This window comes from Salmo trutta, chromosome 24, assembly GCF_901001165.1.
Source record: "Salmo trutta chromosome 24, fSalTru1.1, whole genome shotgun sequence".
Lineage (NCBI taxonomy): Eukaryota > Metazoa > Chordata > Actinopteri > Salmoniformes > Salmonidae > Salmo > Salmo trutta.
The window spans coordinates 1,757,995-1,779,277 of NC_042980.1; the positions used below are offsets into that span (position 1 = coordinate 1,757,995).

The 21,283-nt window shown below is 41.6% G+C and overlaps 1 protein-coding gene across 1 annotated transcript in view; it reads right to left on the reverse strand.

Annotated features, from left to right (window-relative positions):
• The window catches only part of LOC115161466 (Krueppel-like factor 12), a 189,973-nt gene extending 171,361 nt beyond the window's left edge, over positions 1 to 18,612 (reverse strand). The window contains exons 1-2 of the mRNA XM_029712456.1: positions 18,556 to 18,612; positions 15,487 to 15,695 (exon numbers count right to left, since the gene is read on the reverse strand). Coding sequence (XP_029568316.1) covers positions 15,487 to 15,695; positions 18,556 to 18,612 — 266 coding nt within the window. The remainder of the gene's footprint in view (positions 1 to 15,486; positions 15,696 to 18,555) is intronic.
• Positions 18,613 to 21,283: the final 2,671 nt, after the last annotated feature.

Consider the following 21,283-nt stretch of genomic DNA (forward strand, 5'->3'; position numbering starts at 1 on the left):
CACACACACACGCACATACGCTGTACACACACACCTCAGACCAAGTAGCATCAAGGGAAACCCCTGTTTAACCACTAAGTGAATACTCTCATCGCACAGACACACACACAGCACTCCTGAAAGAGGTTGCAGCCTGATGTCTGATTGCATCATGTGCCTCAGATCTGGCGGCGAAACAGCAGAACAAACTGTGCTCATGGCAGTGCCATTTTAAGTGTTCACCATTGGAAAAAGCATACGTAAGATTCACAGACGCAGTCAAAGAAGTACTGAAGTGATTTTGAAAGACGACCGATTTGAGTGGTCATGATTGTAGATGAGATGTGCACAGCTCACTGGTTTCAGTTCCATAGAAAGCATGGAGTTCCGTTTCAATCCTTAACCATGACTGAATGGTCGGACATGTTGAAAAACAGAATAGGATGGCCTTTGTGGAACCCCCCAACACACACACACAGGCACTCAGACACACACACACACACACACACACACACACACATACACAGGCACACATGCACGCACCCTTCCCCCGACATAGGCCCTAATCCCAGAGACTACTAAAAGTTAGACTGCGCAAGAGAGGCCGATAAAATAATCAGAACAAATAATCTGCCTCTACTCTCCTTTACATTGGGGAACATACAATCACTGGAGAACAAACTGGATGAGCATCATCTAAAACTAACCTATCAACGGGGCCTGAAGGATTGTAATATTATATGTTTCTTGGAGACGTGGCCGAACAAGGATAATACACATCTAGCTGGTTTTTCTACGTATCGGCAGGGTCAAACGGCAGCGTCGGGTAAGATCAAGGGAGTTTCTTTGTTATCTTCTCTAGGGTAGGGGGCAGTATTTTGACGTCCGGATGAAAGGCGTGCCCAAATTAACTGCCTGCTACTCAGGCTCAGAAGGTAGGATATGCATATTATTAGTAGATTTGGATAGAAAACACTCTGAAGTTTCTAAAACTGTTTGAATGATGTCTGTGGGTGTAACAGAACTCATATGGCAGGCAAAACCCTGAGAAAAATCCAACCAGGAAGTGTGGAAATCTGAGGTTTGTAGTTTTTCAAGTGATTGCCTATACAGTATACAGTGACGTAGGGTTCATTTTGCACTTCCTAAGGCTTCCACTAGATGTCAACAGTCTTTAGAACGTTGTTTCATGCTTCGACTGTGAATATGGAGCAAACAAGAGGGCCTGGAAGTAGATGAGTGAGAAAATGACATGAGCTCAGAGGCGCGAGCTCACGTGAGAGTTAGCTGTGTTCCTTTTCTTTTCTGAAGACATTGGAATTGTCCGGTTGGAATATTACTGAAGATTTATGTTAAAAAACGCCCTAAAGATTGATGCTATACATCGTTTGACATATTTCTACGAACGTAAATATAACTTTTTTTTACTTTTCGTCGTGACATTTTGCTTGAGCTTCCTGCATTTGGAGTAGAGGCCTGAACACGTGAACAAAAAGGGGGTATTTGGACATAAATGATGGACTTTATCGAACAAAACAAACATTTATTGTGGACCTGGGATTCCTGGGAGTGCATTCTGATGAAGATCATCAAAGGTAAGTGAATATTTATAATATTATTTCAGAGTTTTGTTGACTCCACAAAATGGCGGGTTTGGTTATGTGTCTGAACGCTGTACTCAGATTATTGCAAAATTTGTTTTTGCCGTAAAGCTTTTTTGAAATCTTACACAGCGGTTGTATTGAGGAGAAGTGTATCTATAATTCTTTAAATAACTGTTGAATAATCTATCAACGTTTATTATGAGTGTGGCTCAGTTGGTAGAGCATGGTGTTTGCAATGCCAGGTTTGTGGGTTCGATTCCCACGGGGGACCAGTACGGGAACAAAAAATGTATGAAATGAAATGTATGCATTCACTACTGTAAGTCGCTCTGGATAAGAGCGTTTGCTAAATGACTTAAAATGTAAATTGATATGCTCATTCACCGGAAGTTTTGGGAGGCAAAACATTTCTGAACATTACACGCCAATGTAAAAATGGGGTTTTTGGATATAAATATTAACTTTATCGAGCAAAACATACATGTATTGTGTAACATGAAGTCCTTTGAGTGCCATCTGATGAAGATCATCAAAGGTTAGTGATTAATTTTAGCTGTATTTCTGTTTTTTGTGACGCCTCTCCTTGCTTGGAAAATGGCTGTGTGGTTTTTCTTGTTTAGGTGCTGTAGTAACATAATCTAATGTTATGCTTTCGCCGTACAGCCTTTTTGAAATCGGACAATGTGGTTGGATTAACGAGAAGTGCATCTTTAAAATGGGATATAATAGTTGTATGTTTGAGAAATTAGAATTATGAGATTTTTGTTGTTTTGAATTTGCCGCCCTGCTATTTCACTGGCTGTTGAATAGTGTGTCCCACTAGCGTCCCACATACCCCAGAGAGGTTAACAACAGCGTGATCTCTAATGTTAAGGAAGTCTCGAGGTTCTGCTCACCTGAGTTAGTACACCTCATGATAAGATGTAGAACATACTATTTAACAAGATTGTGAAGAAAACTGAGGTTGGTGGCAGTTTAACTGGGGAGAATGGGCTCGTGGTAATGGCTGGAGCGGAATTAGTGGAATGGTATCCATGTGCTTGATGCCATTCCATTGGCTCCATTCTAGCCATTATTATGAGCCATCCTCCCATCAGCAGTCTCCACTGATTTTCATCTATATTTTTCATAGCTGTCTATTTAACACCACAAAACAATACTGGCAATAAGACCACACTGAACAAGCAGTATAGACAATTTTTGTCATTTAGCAGACATTCTTATCCATAGCAACACACAGGACCAATTAGGGTTAAGTGCTTTGCTCAAGGGCACAGACAGATTTTTCACCTAGCCGGCTCGGGGATTAGAACTAGCGATCTTTCAGTTACCGGCCCAGAGCTTTTAACCGCTAGGCTACCTGACACTTAGGGTACTGGGCCATAAGGAAACAAGAAAATGCTCACCTAGAGGCGGCACTACTAGTGGCCGGTGATTTTAATGCAGGGCAACTGAATTCCGTCTTAACTCATTTCTACCAGCATGTCACCTGTGCAACTAGAGTAAACAAAACTCTGATCACCTTTACTCCACACACAGAAACGCATACAAAGCTCTCCCTTGCCCTCAATTTGGCAAATCTGACCATAACACTATCCTCATGATTCCTGCTTACATGCAAAAACTCAAACAGGAAGTACTGGTGACGTGTTCAATACAGAAGTGGTCCAATGAAGCGGGACTGTTTTGTCCTCACAGTGACTGTACGTACATATCCCATCCAGAAGCCATGGATTACAGGAAACATCCACACTGAGCTAAAGGCTGGAGCTGCCGCTTTAAAAGAGCGGGACAAGTATAAAAATCCCGCTACGACCTCCAATGAGCCATCAAACAGGCAAAGTTCCAATACAGGACAAATATCAGATCCAACTACGCGGGCTCTGATGCTCATCGGATGTGGCAGGGCTTGCAGATTATCATGGATTACAAAGGAAAACCCAGCCACGAGCTTCCCAGTGACGCGAGCCTACCAGACTAGCTAAATGGCTTCTATGCTCGCTTTGAGGCTAACAAAAATTACTCATGCATGAGGGCACCAGCTGTCCCGGACAACTGTGTGATGACGCTCTTTGTAGCCTATATGAGAAAGACTTTTAAACAAGTTAAGCCATTTAGCCAGAACTTCAATATATCCACATAATTTCCCTTCCTCATGATGCCATGTAGTTTGTGAAGGGCACATACTCTACATGATGCTGCCACCCCCGTGCTTCACGGTTGGGATGGTGTTCTTCAGCTTGCAAGCCTCCCCCCTTTTCTCCAAACAAAACAATGGTCATTATGGCCAAACAGTTATTTTTTTGTTACATCAGACCAGAGAACATTTCTCCAAAAAGTACGTTCTTTGTCCCCATGTGCAGCTGCAAACCGTAGTCTGGCTTTTTATGGTGGTTTTTGAGCAGTGGCTTCTTCCTTGCTGAGCGGCCTTTCAGGTTATGTCGATATAGTACTCGTTTTACTGTGGATATAGATACTTTTGTACCTGTTTCCTCCAGTATCTTCACAAGGTCTTTGCTGTTGTTCTGGGATTGATTTGCATTTTTCGCACCAAAGTACATTCATCTCTAGGAGACAGAATGCGTTTCCTTCCTGAGCGGTATGATGGCTGCATGGTCCCATGGTGTTTATACTTGCGTACTATTGTTTGTACAAATTAACATGGTATCTTCAGGCATTTGGAAATTGCTCCCAAGGATGAACGAGAGTTGTGGAGGTCTACAATTATTTTTCTGAGGTCTTGGCTGATTTCTTTTGATTTTCCCATGATGTCAGGTACACCTCCAATTGACTCAAATGATGTCAATTAGCCTATCAGAAGCTTCTAAAGCCATGAAATCATTTTCTGGAATTTTCCAAGCTGTTTAAAGACATAGTCAATTTAGTGTATGTAAACTTCTGACCCACTGGAATTGTAATACAGTGAAATAATCTGTCTAAACAATTGTTGGAAAAACTACTTGTGTTATGCACAAAGTAGATGTCCTAACCGACTTGCCAAAACTATAGTTTATTAATTAAGAAGAAATTTGTGGAGTGGTTGAAAAACGAGTTTTAATGACTCCAACCTAAGTGTATGTAAACTTCCGACTTCAACTGTAGATAAGGGCTGTCATCATGTACTGCACTGACACAAATGATTGATTGTGGGAGCTGTACTGTTAGATTTCAGTGCAGCTTTTGATATTATTGACCATAACCTGTTGAACATTTTATGGCTTTTCAACCTCTGCCATATCATGATTTCAGATCTATTTATCTAATAGAACTCAGAGGGTTTTCTTTAATGGAAGCCTCTCTAATTTCAAATATATAGGGTGTGGTTTACCACAGGGCAACTCTCTAGCCCCTCAACTCTTTTCTATTTTTACCAATGACCTGCCACTGGCATTAAATAAATCCTAATGAAGTCACTGAACTCTTAACATGGAGTTGCAGTCCGTTTTGGAATGAGCATTGTATTTGTTACAAATCATTATCCAAGCGTCACGACCTGTTCTGATCTTCAATGTAATCAGAGGGCTAATATAAATACTAAGCATGCCAGTCTCTATTGGATAAGGTGTTGAGGAGAGACTGTTTCATATAAAAAGAAGTGATGCAGTCAATGTGTTCAATTCCTAATTGTTTACATAGTCAACTTATCCAATTAGAGGCGTTTGCCAGCCCTTCTCTTTAGAGTCAGGCAAACTAGCCAGTTGAGTTATATACCGCACAGAGCATGATCCTGAGAAGGAGGACAAACTTAGTGAGCATTAGACATTTTGTCTTTATCATTCCAGTTCGTCCAGACCAGGGAAGCTTTCAAAATCTTAACTCTAGCCGTTTGGTCCGAAACAGATTCACAAATCATAGGAATTTGTCAAGCTATGAAGACATTCTCTCCCTATGAGTCTAGCGTTGCTATGCAACAGTTGCCTTGGCAACATTTCTCCCTTTTGGCATAAGCTAGTGTGAGAACCATGCTAACAACAAACATTTTTGTATAAATCTGAAGAAAGCTGCATTCTTACCCACAACTACTTTGCTAGATTCATGATAGTGTTGTTAGACAAAGCAAGGAAAGTGAACTCTGTGAAGCATTTATTTGGGCTGCAATCTAAGGTGCAGTTACCTCTAATGAACTTATCCCCTGCAGCAGAAGTAACTCTGGGTCTTCCTTTCCTGTGGCGGTCCTCATGAAAGCCAGTTTCATCAAAGCGCTTGATGGTTTTTGCAACTGAACTTGAAGAAACTTTCAAAGTTCTTAATTTTCCGTATGGACTGACCTTCATGTCTTAAAGTAATGATGGGCTGTCATTTCTCTTTGCTTATTTGAGCTGTTCTTGCCATTATATGGACTTGGTCTTTTACCAAATAGGGCTATCTTCTGTATACCACCCTTACTTTGTCACAACACAAATGCATTAAGAAGGATACAATTCCACAAATTAACTTAACAAGCCACACCTGTTAATTGAAATGCATTCCAGGTGACTACCTCATGAAGCTGGTTGAGAGAATGCCAAGTGTGTGCAAAGCTGTCATCAAGGCAAAGGGTGGCTACTTTGTAGAATCTCAAATATAAAATATATTTTGATTTGTTTGACACTTTTTTTGGTTACTACATTATTCCATATGTGTTATTTCATAGTTTTGATGTCTTCACTACAATGTAGAAAATAGTAAAGATAAAGAAAAACCTTGAACGAGTAGGCTTGTCCAAACTTTTGACTGGTACTGTATACACACATGCAAACAGACTTATTCACTCAAACACACACACACACACACACACACACACACACACACAATAGTGTACCAAGGAAAACATTCCTAATCACTGACTCTCATTATATGAAATCTTACTATGCCTATTTTTAAAAAGGGGGGAAAATCACTTCCCCCTAAGTTTGACTCATTCCAGCAATCATACTCCACTTAAGAAAACTAGCAGCTGTGTTTACTTCAGTTACTTATGTACTCTCTCGTTATATCACTCTTTCTCACTTGCTCTCCCCTTTTCCCTCTCTCCCTCACCCCTCCACACACACACAGTTTCTCTTAAACCGCTGTTATTCTCATTTCATTTTCAGCTAATACAGTCTCTGGTTTAGCGACTTAATTTAAGGAGTTATGGTCCGTAACGTGAACATACATTAACATGGCTGTGGCCTTGTTAAAACTAAAGCAGGGCTTCGTCCCAATGATACCCTATTCCCTTTATAGTGCACTACATATTATAGTGCACTATATAGGAAATAGGGTACCATTTGGGATGTACACAAGCTCTGGAATGCCAAAGGCTCTTCAAATGGTTTCCACATGTTGTTTGCATAATTCCCCCCCCACACCCCCCACCACCACCACTTGACCTACAACTGGAATCAAAGTTCACACTGATCTGTACGGCATCCGTGCACAAGGCTGCTGAAGCTAGCTGTGCAGTATGTATGTAGCTGGTTTTCTGAAAAACACAGAGTGACAAGCAGTTTCATAGAATGAACGTGAATAACTAGGCAGTTAACACCTTGGACCTGTTCGATTAATCTTCAAAATCACCAGGCTCTCTTTCTTTTTCTCTCTCTCATTCTTTATTTCTTTCTTTCTCTCTCTTTCTCCTTTCTTTCCCTTCCTCCCTAACTTCCTCACTTAATCATCATTCTTACATAGTCTGATTAGTAAAGGGAAGAGTCATGGCCTCCCAAGTGGTTCAGCAGTCTAAAGCGATGCATCGCAGTGTTGTGGCGTCACTACAGCCTGGGGTTCGATCCCAGGCTGTGTCACAACCGGCCGTGACTGGGAGACCCATAGGGTGGCGAACAATTGGAGCAGCATCGTCCGGGTTTGGCCGAGGGGGCTTTACTTGGCTCATCGTGCTCTAGCAACTCCCTGTGGCTGGCTGGGCGCCTGCAGGCTGAATGCTGTTTCCTCTGACACATTGGTGCAGCAGGCGGGCTTGTGTTGAGAAGCACGGTTTGGTGGGTCATGTTTTGGAGGACACGTGACTCCACCTTTGTCTCTCCTGAGCCCTTTGGGGAGTTGCAGCGATGAGACAAGATCATAATTGGATATCATGAAATATGGGAATGAAGGAAGAGTTCCATTCATATAATTTTGACCAATATAGTCATGTCAGATCTGTGATTACTTCCACAGTATAGGAACTGTGGGTGTCATCAAGCCTAGTGAGTCACCTCATGTTATCACTCAGGGACAGGTTTCCCAAAAGCATCTTGAGGCTAAGTTTGGGAAAACCTTTGGGAAACTGGGCCCAAGCCAGGCCGAGGATCCTTATTAACCAGTAAGCCCCTAACTTTTAAACCCAAACAATGAGGATTTTGGGGGAATGGATGAGAATGTAATGTGCTATGTTTTTCACCCAGTTTTTTGTGTGTAAATATGTTGTTTTATATAGTTATTCAGTCCTTTTTAATGTCATTCAGATTTTCTCAGAGGGTGGCTGAATATCTGTTGTAGAAGTTTTCTTTTTATTCCATGCACCATGGCTAGACTGTGAGGTAACAATGTTTGCACTGTCGCTCAATGTATGCTGGTTGTTTGTCCTTGATTGTCACTTTGCTGCTATCTGTTGCAGAGTTCCATAATGCATTTGTCTTTCCTCAAGAAAGACAGGCTTGTCTATGTATGATTGCACAAAAAGTGGGCTAGCACTCTCACTCTTCCTCAGTCCAGTCCATAGCTAACACACTGGCCCATAAAATTAGAGGATATCACACTTATTTGACAAGAGAATCTGAAGATGATGCTAATGTTTCTGCCTGTGTCAACAAATATAGCCAGACCCTCGACTTTCTCCCCTTCCTCTACACCCCCCCCCCACACACACACACACACACACACACACACACACACACACACACCGGTGTAAAGTGCTTAAGTAAAAAATACTTTAAAGTAAGTATGTTTTGGGGTATCTGTACTTTACTTGATTATTTATATGTTCGACAACTACTATTACTTCACTACATTCCTATAGAAAAAAATGTACTTTTTACATGACACCCCAAAAGTAGTCGTTACATTTTGAATACTTAGCAGGGCAGGAAAATGATCCAATTCACACACTTATCAAGACAACACATGGTCATCCCTTCTGCCTCTGATCTAGCGGACTCACTAAACACAAATTATATTTTGTTAATGATGTCTGAGTGTTGAAGTGTGCCCCTGGCTATTCATAAATCTTTAAAACAAGAAAATGATGCCGCCTGCTTTGCTTAATACAATGAATTTTAAATTATTTATACTTTAACTTTTGGTACATAAGTATATTTTAGACACATACAACGCCCTCTCTGTGCTCAGGGGCCATCACATACACAGATGGGAACAGGCCAGGGCCATCCCACAATGCACACTATATGAGGGGGGAGCACTCCCCTCTTGCCTCTGCCCTTACGCATCTGCCCTTCGCTCAACGTAGCCGGATTCTTGCCGCCACCAGATGAGATAATCTACTACATACTGTGCTCTACAGTATACAAGCATGAATTAATCCAGATTACATTCAATGACAGGTGTCTGCTATTGGATGAGATTAGTTAAACCCTTTTACTGTCTATTCAGGGTTAGGGCTAAAATATGGGTTAGAACTAACTTTAAGGGATAGACCTAGGGATAGGGTTTAAGGTTTGTTTGTTTTTCTGCAAAAAACAGTAAGGGTTTATAGCTCTCCTGCTCTTTTAAGCCTCGCTATGGCCACTACATACCTTGCCGAGGTCATAATCTGGGATAGCAACTGCGTCAGATCTACAAATCACCATTAGCTGCTAAAAAATGAGCTAGACCCATTCATGTGGTTTGCAACTCAGTGAACCTGTGCAACATATGCCCAGTTCATAGCCTACAAATGAACAGAGGTCACATGTAAAATAGTGTTTTTGAGAAACATAAACGTAATTATTGAAATCAATCTGTTCCATGAAAATGTGCAAAAATAATCATAACTGTCATGCAGATCAGTTTAAATCGTATGTTAAACTGTAAGCTTCCCCAAACTTGAAACTCACGAGCTGCCTATGGTCTTTACTATTACACCCATTAAAAAAGTGACCGGACAAACGCGCACACACATAGGAGGTAATCACCAAGTAGACATAATCTCATTAATATCAAGTTACCTGAGGTAACGCCAGCTCATTGCTAACACCATTGAAGCTTGCATTGTGATGCAGAACAATGGGCTGGGAATAGAACGTTCGGAAGGAGAGAAGGTGCGCAATAGAACTAATAGGAGCCCACAGGGTGAAAACTGCCTAAAATAAGGCCTGTTTTTCCACTATTACTTCAAAACTATGGTAAGCAGCTGGAACACATGGCAATATTATGAAACTGAATTCCATGGTGGATGCAATGAAGTAATTTTCATCAGAAAAAAGCATTTTTAAAAACTTAATCTGTCCAGCCTATTATGACAATGTACACAGAACAATAATATAAACGCAACATGCAACAATCTCAAAGATTTTACTGAGTTACAGTTCATATAAGGAAATCAGTATATTGAAATACATTCATTAGGCCCTTATTTATATATTTTACATGACTTGGTCAAATATTTACCTTAAAAAAAAGTAGAGGCGTGGATACAAAAAAACCTGTCAATATCTGGTGTGACCACCATTTGCCTCATGCAGCGTGACATCTCCTTCGCATAGAGGATATTGCTGGATATTGCTGGATATTGGCAGGAACTGGAACACGTTATCTTACACGTCAATCCAGAGCATCCCACACATGTTCAATGGGTGACATACAGTGGGGGTAAAAAGTATTTGATCCCCTGCTGATTTTGTACGTTTGCCCACTGATAAAGAAATGATCAGTTTGTAATTTTAATGGTAGGTTTATTTGAACAGTGAGAGACAGAATAACAACAAAAATATCCAGAAAAACGCATGTCAAAAATGTTATAAATTCATTTGCATTTTAATGAGGGAAATAAGTATTTGACCCCCTCTCAATCAGAAAGATTTCTGGCTCCCAGGTGTCTTTTATACAGGTAACGAGCTGAGATTAGGAGCACACTCTTAAAGGGAGTGCTCCTAACCGCAGCTTGTTACCTGTAAAAAAGACACCTGTCCACAGAAGCAATCAATCAGATTCCAAACTCTCCACCATGGCCAAGACCAAAGAGCTCTCCAAGGATAACAGGGACTAGATTGTAGATCTACACAAGGCTGAAATGGGCTACAAGACCATCGCCAAGCAGCTTAGTGAGAAGGTGACAACATTTGGTGTGATTATTCGCAAATGGAAGAAACACAAAAGAACTGTCAATATCTCTCGGCCTGGGGCTCCATGCAAGATCTCACCTCGTGGAGTTGCAATGATCATGAGAACGGTGAGGAATCAGCCCAGAACTACACGGGAGGATCTTGTCAATGATCTCAAGGCAGCTGGGATCATAGTCACCAAGAAAACAATTGGTAACACACTATGCCATGAAGGACTGAAATCCTGCAGCGCCCGCAAGGTCCCCCTGCTCAAGAATACATATACATGCCCGTCTGAAGTTTGCCAATGAACATCTGAATGATTCAGAGGACAACTGGTGAAAGTGTTGTTGTCAGATGAGACCAAAATGGAGCTCTTTGGCATCAACGCAACTCGCCGTGTTTGGAGGAGGAGGAATGCTGCCTATGACCCCAACAACACCATCTCCACCGTCAAACATGGAGGTAGAAACATTATGCTTTGGGGGTGTTTTTCTGCTAAGGGGACAGGACAACTTCATCGCATCATTTGACGGGGTCATGTACTGTTAAATCTTGGGTGAGAACCTCCGTCCCTCAGCCAGGGCATTGAAAATGGGTCATGGATGGGCATTCCAGCTAGACAATGACCCAAACACACGGCCAAGGCAACAAAGGAGTGGCTCAAGAAGAAGCACATTAAGGTCCTATAGTGGCATAGCCAGTCTCCAGACCTTAATACCATAGAAAATCTGTGGAGGGAGCTGAAGGTCCGAGTTGCCAAACGTCAGCCTCGAGGAGTGGGACAAAATCCCTCCTGAGATGTGTGCAAACCTGGTGGCCAACTACAAGAAACGTCTGACCTCTGTGATTGCCAACAAGGGTTTTGCCACCAAGTACTAAGTCATGTTTTGCAGAGGGGTCAAATATTTATTTCCCTCATTTAAATGCAAATCCTTTTATAACATTTTTGACATGCGTTTTTCTGGATTTTTTTGTTGTTATTCTGTCTCTCACTGTTCAAATAAACTTACCATTAAAATTATAGACTGATCATTTCTTTGTAAGTGGGCAAACGTACAATATCAGCAGGGGATCAAATACATTTCCCCCCCACTGTATCTGGTGAGTATGCAGGCCATGGAAGAACTGGGACATTTTCAGCTTCCAGGAATTGTGTATTGATCCTTGCAACATGGGGCTGTGCATTATCATGCTGGAACATGAGGTGATGGTGGCAGATGAATGGCACGACAATGGGCCCCAGGATCTCATCACGGTATCTCTGTGCATTCAAATTGCCATCGATAAAATGCATTTGTTTTTGTTGTCCGTAGCTTATGCCTGCCCATACCATAACCTCACCACCACCATGGGGCACTCTGTTCACAAAGCTGACATCAGCAAACCCCTGCCCACACAACTCCATACACACTGTCATCTGCCCGGTACAGTTGAAACCAGGATTCATCCATGAAGAGCACAGTTCTCCAGCGTGCTAGCGGACATCGAAGGTGAGAATTTTGCCCACTAAAGTCGGTTACGATGCCAAACTGCAGTTAGGTGAAGACCCTGGTGAGGATGACGAGCACGCAGATACGCTTCCCTGAGACAGTTTCTGACAGTTTGTCCAGAAATTATTTGGTGGTGCCAACCCACAGTTTTATCAGCAGTTAAGGTGGCTGGTCTCAAATTATCCCGCAGGTGAAGAAGCCAAATGTGGAGGTCCTAGGATGGCGTGGTTACACATGGTGTGTGGTTGTGTGGCCGGTTGGACGTAATGCCAAATTCTCTAAAACAATGTTAGAGAAATGAAAATCCAGTTGTCTGGCAACATCTCTGGTGGATATTCCTGCAGTCAGCATGTCAACTGCACGCTCCCTCAAAACTTGAGACATCTGTGGCATTGTATCAGCTTCTTGATATGCCACACCAGTCAGGTGGACGGATTTTCTTGGCAAATGAGAAATGCTGGCTAACAAGGATTTAAGCAAATTTGTGCACAACATTTCAGAGAAATAAGTGTTGTGTGCGTATGTAAAATTTCTATGATCTTTAATTTCAGCTCATGAAACTTGTGACCAACACTTTACTTGTAATGTTTATATTTTAGTTCAGTGTATGTTGTCTTAGAATACTGTACGTGTAGCATTCCATAAGATTACATCTGTCAACAACGGTTCGAATTTGTGTCACTGTTATTACACTGTGTCAGGCAGACGATGCCATAGGTGGCAGGATCCTGTAGAGCAATTATAATTGGACTGGAATGAACCCTGTAGACCGGTACACTGTTGCTGGCTTCATGTGCTAGTGGGACACAGGAAACTGGGAACTGGTAAGTCTGATATGATTGTGTTCAAGTGCTTTTGAAGTTGCAACAATTCTTCAACCAATACAATTTTATCTAGCTTGATAAGCTTGCTAACATTGTTAATAATTATAATGTTAGCTAGCTTGCTTAACGATGACAATATGAACAGTCTAGCTACGTTATCCATATTGATAAGGTTGTAATTTTCAAAAATGTAAAAGGTGAAAGTTCAGTGGTGAAACATCACAACTCTGCAATTCGGGTATCAAAATGTACTCAAGAGTTTCCCACTTGTAATTATGACTTTGGAGGGTCATTGTAGTGAAATGTCCCACTGGGAAGTAAGAGCTTTCGATAACTCCGATAGCACGTGAACTAAGCACAAGTCTGTTACTGATTGGACAAGTAGACTGCTGATTGATTAGATGTGGCTGTGTCAATTGCTGATAGGTACTTTTGAATTGATTAGTCAGACTGGGTCCATTGCTGATTGGACAGATAGACTGTGTTTGTTGCTGATTGGTAATTTTTAATTGACTATCTAGGCTGATCTCTATATATCTATTTGGTGTGGAACTACTAATAACAGCCTAGAAAGGAAATCGAAATATACTGAAAGTAATAGATTGATAGCGGTGGTGGGATTACAAGCTTGGTCAAATGGTCAGAAACCTAATTTCAACTTTTTCTCATCATCTTCAATTTATATTCTATTATGTTTCCTCCAAATCATTGAACGTGATCTACAGTATGTCTTTGTTCCATAAAATTCAGTAACCTATGTGAAGTACATAACTTTGGGCCTGTTTCCCAAACAGAGATTCAGCCTTTTTCTGGACTAAAAAGGTATTTCAATGGATCTCTCCATTGGGCAGGCTTTTTAGTCCAGGATTAGGCTAAATCTTTGCCCAAGACTATATTGTGTATAAATGTTTTTAATATTTGCAATAACAATATATTGTATAAATGTGACTTAATAAATTTGACAATTATGTTCAGTGTAAATGCTAAGGCACGTAATTTACCCCCTCTAAAGCGTACTATTGCTGAGTGAAAGGGGCCCATGGTAAATGGATTTAAAGTGAGAGTTGAAATGAGCACTAATCTGGCTCCATGAATACCCTTGAGCAGCACACACATACACACACACCCTGTGGCTGTCACAGTGTTGAAGGCAGGGACGGGGCCTCTCTCCAGCACAGGGGTAAAGTCACGCAGGTCAGTACTCAGTTTCCACATCAGACCCAGGAACAGGGGCCAGAGTCTCCAGCTCCCTCTCTCCTCAGTCCCCTGGGGGGCCCCTCCCCTCCTTGCCTCTCCCCGACCCCCAACCCCCAGTGTACAAATGCCTTTGCTGACAGCTCTGGCCCAGTCCTCTGTAATTGAAAAGAACAGGCCAGGGCCAGCCACCCCACCACACAGCCCCCACTCAGCCACCCTCCCATAGCCCTGCCTGGGTTGAGTTGAGCCTCTGAGCCCAGTGACAGACACCCATCAATACCAATGATTATTACCCCTCTGGAAGTCAGAGCCACTGCCGATGACATCCAAGACACCAGCCATGCAACACCCGCCCAACGCATATACACACACACGTACACACACACATACTAACGCACACACACACCTCCCCCTCAGTGTCCTTCCTCTGCTACCCGAGCTTCTGAATGTTTAACCCATTGCTAACAGCCCTCTCTCTCTCTCTGTGGTTCTGCTGCTTCTTTACGGGAGGCAAACAAGGCTGTCATACACAAACACACTCACTCACAGAAACACAGAAGCAGCTATCACATGCACAAACAGTTGTGACAACCAGCAAACTTTTTGGGCAATTTCTAAGGAGTTTGGATCCTGCACTATTTCTCCTGACAGACTCCTACTATACTGTCCTCTCACCCAAATCTTCACCAGCTAATTTAGCAAAAACTGTTTCTCAAACACAGAAGAAAAAACAATGACTTCAAACTATACACCACTCTTGTGTTAAAACAAGCTAAAGCACTGCCAAGAACACATACAGAGGTGGAAGCAGTATTTAAAGGCATCACAACCTATGGCTATGCTGATGTCTACAGTCACTCCTCATTATAATCATCTCACAGCTTGTGCATTCACATTGAAAATAGGTGTTAGAAGTCCAATCCCTAGCAGTGAGTCCAGTGCTACACTGATTTAGTTTCCTTCTGACAGCAACCCAACACAATGGCATGCATGGTCAGCCAGCCAGCCAGTGTGCGGTAGGTACCTAGGTAACAAGGAGTTGTCATACGTGGTTCAGCTATGACAGCTGAACCACACACACACACACACACACACACTTAAACACAATCCCACAAACATGACAAATGAGAACCACAGCATGAGAAGAACAGGAGGAAAGATTTGCACAGACCTTGTCAGAAGCTGCAGAGCTGTAGGAAACAGTTCTCTTCTCCAGTCCTTTCTCTCGCTCTCTCGCTCCCCTTTCTCGCTCTCTTTCTCTCTCTCTCTCTGTGTGCACAGCTCCCTCCCCTTCTGTCGCTCAGCTGCTGATCTCTCGCAGTTCTCAGGAAATGAATGGGGAGCTGCACAGAGAACTGTTGTACTTGCAAATGACTTAGCCTACCCGCCCATGTCACATGATCCGCTAAATGTAGGGTGGGCCAGTGGGTGGAGGCTTCATAAGCAATGGGAAGACAATATACTCTAAGCTTGAACAGCATGCATCGAATTACACAGGGCCCCTCGTGGGAGGTTTCCAACGCTTCCGTGGTCCACTCAGGCAGCCAGGCAGGCAGTGTTCTCTCTCTCAATTTAATTCCATTCAAAGGGCATTATTGGCATTGGAAACATATGTTTACATTGCCAAAGCAAGTGAAATAGATAATAAACAAATGTGAAATAACCTATCAGAAATTAAAGTACACAGTACACTCACAAACGTTTCAAAAGAATAGAGACAATTTAAATGTTATATTAATCTGGTAGATCGTTCAAGATTGACGTCGAAATTGGACATCTATTGATGTCCTGAGGACGTCGGGAAATGTCTTCAAAAACCAGCCACTAGGGGAAACAGGGAGTGCTTTTACCTTCAAGTAGGCTTGGGTAATCCCATGACTCTGGATCAGAAGGTTGTGTTTTCAATCCCAGTCATGGGCACTGGTTTGGTATTTTTTGTTGTAACCCTATCCCAAACCTTAACCATTTGGAATGAGTGTCTAAACTTAGTGTTTTAACCCTATCCCAAAACTGAACCCTTACCTTAACCATTCAGAATGAATGACTAAACTTAATGTTTTAACTCTATGCCAAACTTTAAGCTTGACCTTAACCATTTGGAATGATTGTCTAAATGTAACTCTTAACTTTCTAAATTTGACGTTTAGAGAAATAGAATGTGAAAGTGCAGCAGGAGCAACATAAACACTTTTGACATTTGGAGAACAATTTGACATTTGGAGAACAATGAGGAATTCTGCAGTGAGACTGTGAGAGTTGGTTGATATTATGGCTATGGACAGTGTTGTAAAAATGTGCAAATAGTTGAAGTACAAAAGGGAAAATAAATAAACATAAATATGGTTTGTATTTACAATGGTGTTTGTGCTTCACTGGTTGTCCTTTTCTTGTGGCAACAGGTCACAAATCTTGGTGATGTGATGGCACACTGTGGTATGTCACCTAATAGATATGGGAGTTTATCAAAATTGGATTTGTTTTCAAATTCTTTGTGGGTCTGTGTAATCTGAGGAAATACAGTGCATTCAGAAAATATTCTGACCCCTTCGCTTTTACCACATTTTGTTATTCTAAAATGGATTAAATGAATTGTTTTCCTCATCACAGCTACACACAATACACCAAAATGAAAAAGTGAAAGCAGGTTTTAAGACATTTTTGCAAATGTATTACAAATAAAAATCAGAAATAGCTTATTTACATAATTCAGACCCTTTGCTATTGTCACGTCCTGACCAGCAAAGGGAGTAATTGTATTATAATTTGGTCAGGACGTGGCAGATGGGTATTTGTTTTGTATGGTTTAGGTTGAGTGTGAATTTTGTAGGGGTGTTTGATTTATTATTTCCGGGTTTTGGTTTATGTTCTATGTTTTGTATGTCTAGGTTCTTTGTATTTCTATGTCTAAGTAATTGGGTGTTGGACTCTCAATTGGAGGCAGGTGTTTTCTGTTGCCTCTGATTGAGAGTCCTATATATAGGTTTGTGTTTTGGTTGTAGTTTGTGAGTAGTTGTTTTTGCATTGCGTTGTATATAGCCTGCAAAACTGTTCCTGGCGGTCATTGTTTCTTGTTTTTTTGTGGTGATCACATTTAAATAAAATATGATGAGCACGCAACCCGCTGCGTATTGGTCCACTTTTTCCGACAGCAATTTCTCCATATCTTCAGACGAAGAGGAGCGTGACAGCTATGAGTATAAAATTAAGCTCAGGTGCATCCGATTTCCATTGATCATCCTTGATGTTTATACAACTTGATTGGAGTCCAACTTTGGTATATTCAATTGATTTGGACATGATTTGGAAAGGCATATATGTCTATATAAGGTCCCACAGTTGACAGTGGGTGTCAGAGCAAAAACCAAGCCATTAGATCGACGGAATTGTCCATAGAGCTCCGAGACAGGATTGTGTCGAGGCACAGATCTGGGGAAGGGTACCTAAACATTTCTGCAGCATTGAAGGTGCCCAAGAACACAGTGGCCTCCATCATTCTTAAATTGAAAAAGTTTGGAACCACCAAACTCCTAGAGCTGGCTGCACAGCCAAACTGAGCAATCGGGGGAGAAGGCCCTTGGTCAGGAAGGTCCCCAGACTTCCTCTGTGGAGATGGGAGAACCTTCCAGAAGGACAACCATCTCTGCAGCACTCCACCAATCAGGCCTTTATGCTAGTGTGGCTAGACGGAAGCCACTCCTCAGTAAAAGGCACATGATAGCCCACTTGAAAAAAAGCTGTGCAGCAACGCTCCCCATCCAACCTGACAGAGCTTGAGAGGATCTGAAGAGAAGAATGGGAGAAACTCCCCAAATACAGTTATGCCAAGCTTGTAGCATCAAACCAAAGAAAACTCAAGGCTGTAATCGCTGCCAAAGGTGCTTCAACAAAGTACTGAGTAAACGGTTGGAATACTTATGTAAATGTGATTTTAACATTTCACATTAAACACTTTTTTTAATACATTTGCAAAAATGTATAAAAACTTGTTTTTGCTTTGTCATTATGGGGTTTGTGTGTAGATTGATGAGTAAAAAAAAAAAATGTTAGACTTAAGGCTGTAACGTAACAAAAATTCAATTCAAAGTTTTTTTTCTGTCGGTCACAGTGGTCAACTATTCTGCCATTGTGTACTCTGTTAAGGGTCAAATAGCATTCCAGTTTGCGCAGTATTTTGGGTTAATTCTTTCAAATGTGTCAAGTAATAATCTTTTTGTTTACTCATGATTCGGTTTGATCTAACTGTGTTGCTGTCCTGGGGCACTGTGGAGTCTGATTGTGTTTGTGAACAGAGCCCCATTACTGAGGGGACTCTTCTCTAGGCTCATTTCTGTGTAGGTGATGGCTTTGTTATGGAAAGTTTAGGAATCACTTCCTTTTAGGTGGTTGTAGAATGTAATGGCTCTTTGCTGGATTTTGATAATTAGCGGGTGTCGTCCTAATTCTGCTCTGCATGTATTATTTGGTGTTTTACATTGTACACTGAGGATGTTTTTGCAAAATTCTGCATGCAGAGTCTCAATTTGGTGTTTGTCCCATTTTGTGAATTCTTGGTTGGTGAGCGGACCCCAGACCTCACAACCATAAAGGGCAATGGGTTCTATAACTAATTAAAGTATTTTTTAGCCAGATCCTAATTGGGATGTCAAATGTTATGTTTCTTTTGATGACATAGAAGGCCCTTCTTGCTTTGTCTCTCATATTGTTCACAGCTTTGTGGAAGTTACCTGTGGTGCTGATGCTTAGGCCAAGGTAGGTCTAGTTTGTTGTGTGCTCTAGAGCAACAGAGTCTACATGGAATTTGTATTTGTGGTCCTTGCAGCTGGACCTTTTTTGGATTATTTTTGTCTTACTGAGTTTCGCTGTCAGGGCCCAGGTCTGACTGAATCTGTGCAGAAGATATAGGTGCTGCTAAATGCCTTCCTTGGTTGGTGACAGAAGCACCAGATCATCAGCAAACAGTAGACATTTGACTTCAGATTTTAGTAGGGTGAGGCCAGGTGCTGCACACTGTTCTAGTCCTTTCATCAATTTACATAGCAGACCCTCATGCCAAATTGAGTCAAAGCTTTGTTTTTATCAACAAAGCATGAGAAGACTTTCTTTTATTTTGGTTTATTTGTTTCTCTCTCTCTCTCTGCCTCTCATGGCTGGGAAAGAACACTGGAGACCTACCCCATTCAAAGGGAAAAGAGAATAGACAAAATGCAAAAAGAGATACATTGCATGAAATGTGGAATATAATTCATTTATCAAAGTAGAAATTATGCTCCTGAGCTACCAATAACATGTAGTTGTAGGATGCTGACTATATTTTTGTGAACATTTGCAGGAGTAAGTAACCCAATACACATCATTGTATTTCTTTGTATTTTTTATTTTTTTATTTTCTGATGCTCAAAATGTTATTTGGCCCATCCACTGATACACATAATGTATATCGGTACCCACTATCAAATACCACCACCACATACCCATCTCTGTTTTCTCCCCACAATTGTCAGTCTTAATGAAACATTGTGTTGTGTTGTGCTCTGCAATGCCTGTCACTGGAGACTGGAAAGTGGAGAGCGGAGGAGAGGAGAGCTCATGTTATTCACCACACTGTCCCCTGGGACTGTTAATTAAGGTAAAGGAACCAGGGCTCATTTGCATGACTGATAGACCCTGGAGCTAGCTAGCGCTATAGGATCACAGACTACCCTGATGATTCACAAACACGCACACAGACACAAACATAGACACACTCATACACACACACTGATTCAATAATACACTTGCGCGCACACACACACACACACACACACACACACACACACACACACAGATGATTATACACTATAGTGAGAAAGAGAGATGATTGCAATGTAGTAGTGTAGTGAGCTTGGCCCACCTGCTCCGTATTTAATATCCCCCCTGTTTTACTGTAGATATCTGGTCTTTTCACTTGACACTCTTCATCACGGAATTATGATCTCCACATGAATAGAGGGGATGGATGGATGGATAGATAGATGGATGGATGGATGGATGGATGGATGGATGGATGGATGGATGGATGGATGGATGGATGGATGGATACAGTGAATGGAAGGAGGGGAATAACGGCGGAAAAGGAGGAATAGGGATGGATGAAAGGATGAGGCTGGATGGAGGAAAACACTGGATGGATTGAAAGAGGGAAGAGATTTATAGATGGATGGATAGAGTTGCAAGGAGAGATGTCAAGGGATGGATAGAAGGAGGTGACAGACGGAGGGAGAGGGGACGGTAGGATGCTTTCTGTGAGTCGGTAATTGTAATGGGTCATAATTACTGGCATTTACTGCTACATGGGCAGCTTAGATAAATGTAGCCTACAACATGTATCCTACAACAACACTTCAAATACATGGAGACGGTGACAAGAGTAATGACTACACCAAGATATTACATGAAGATGAATAAGTGACTAGTAGTGCTTAGCGATTAACCTAAATGTCTCTTATTTTTCAGGTTTTAAATAACTAATTGACTGCCATTGGACGCTACAGACATAAATTGGCAGATCGGCTTTACCGACTTCAGACGAGTCCAAAGATGCATGTGGTGGTCGTAAAGCAAAACAAACGGAGAAAACTATAGTGTTTGTGAGAGTCTAATCTTTCCATAAAGGGGTCATAATAGCTTTCTAGGCCAAAACCTTCAGACCCTATTGCGACCATCGATGGCACTAGATTATCACCAGTTGATGTCTCATTAAACCATCAATAACTACTAAATTCAACCGCACAGCCAATCTCAATTGCAGCCATTATTGGTCACCTCATTACTGCCCCCTAAAAGATGATGTCAGTGTTACCTTAGTGATGCTTGCAACCAGTCTTTCAAGATATGTTCGCCTTCTGGTTGGTATTATCATCGGAACAATTTAGTCCTTTATGACCAGACTAAGGGTGATTAGTCTATTTCACAAGCATTCCATACAATAT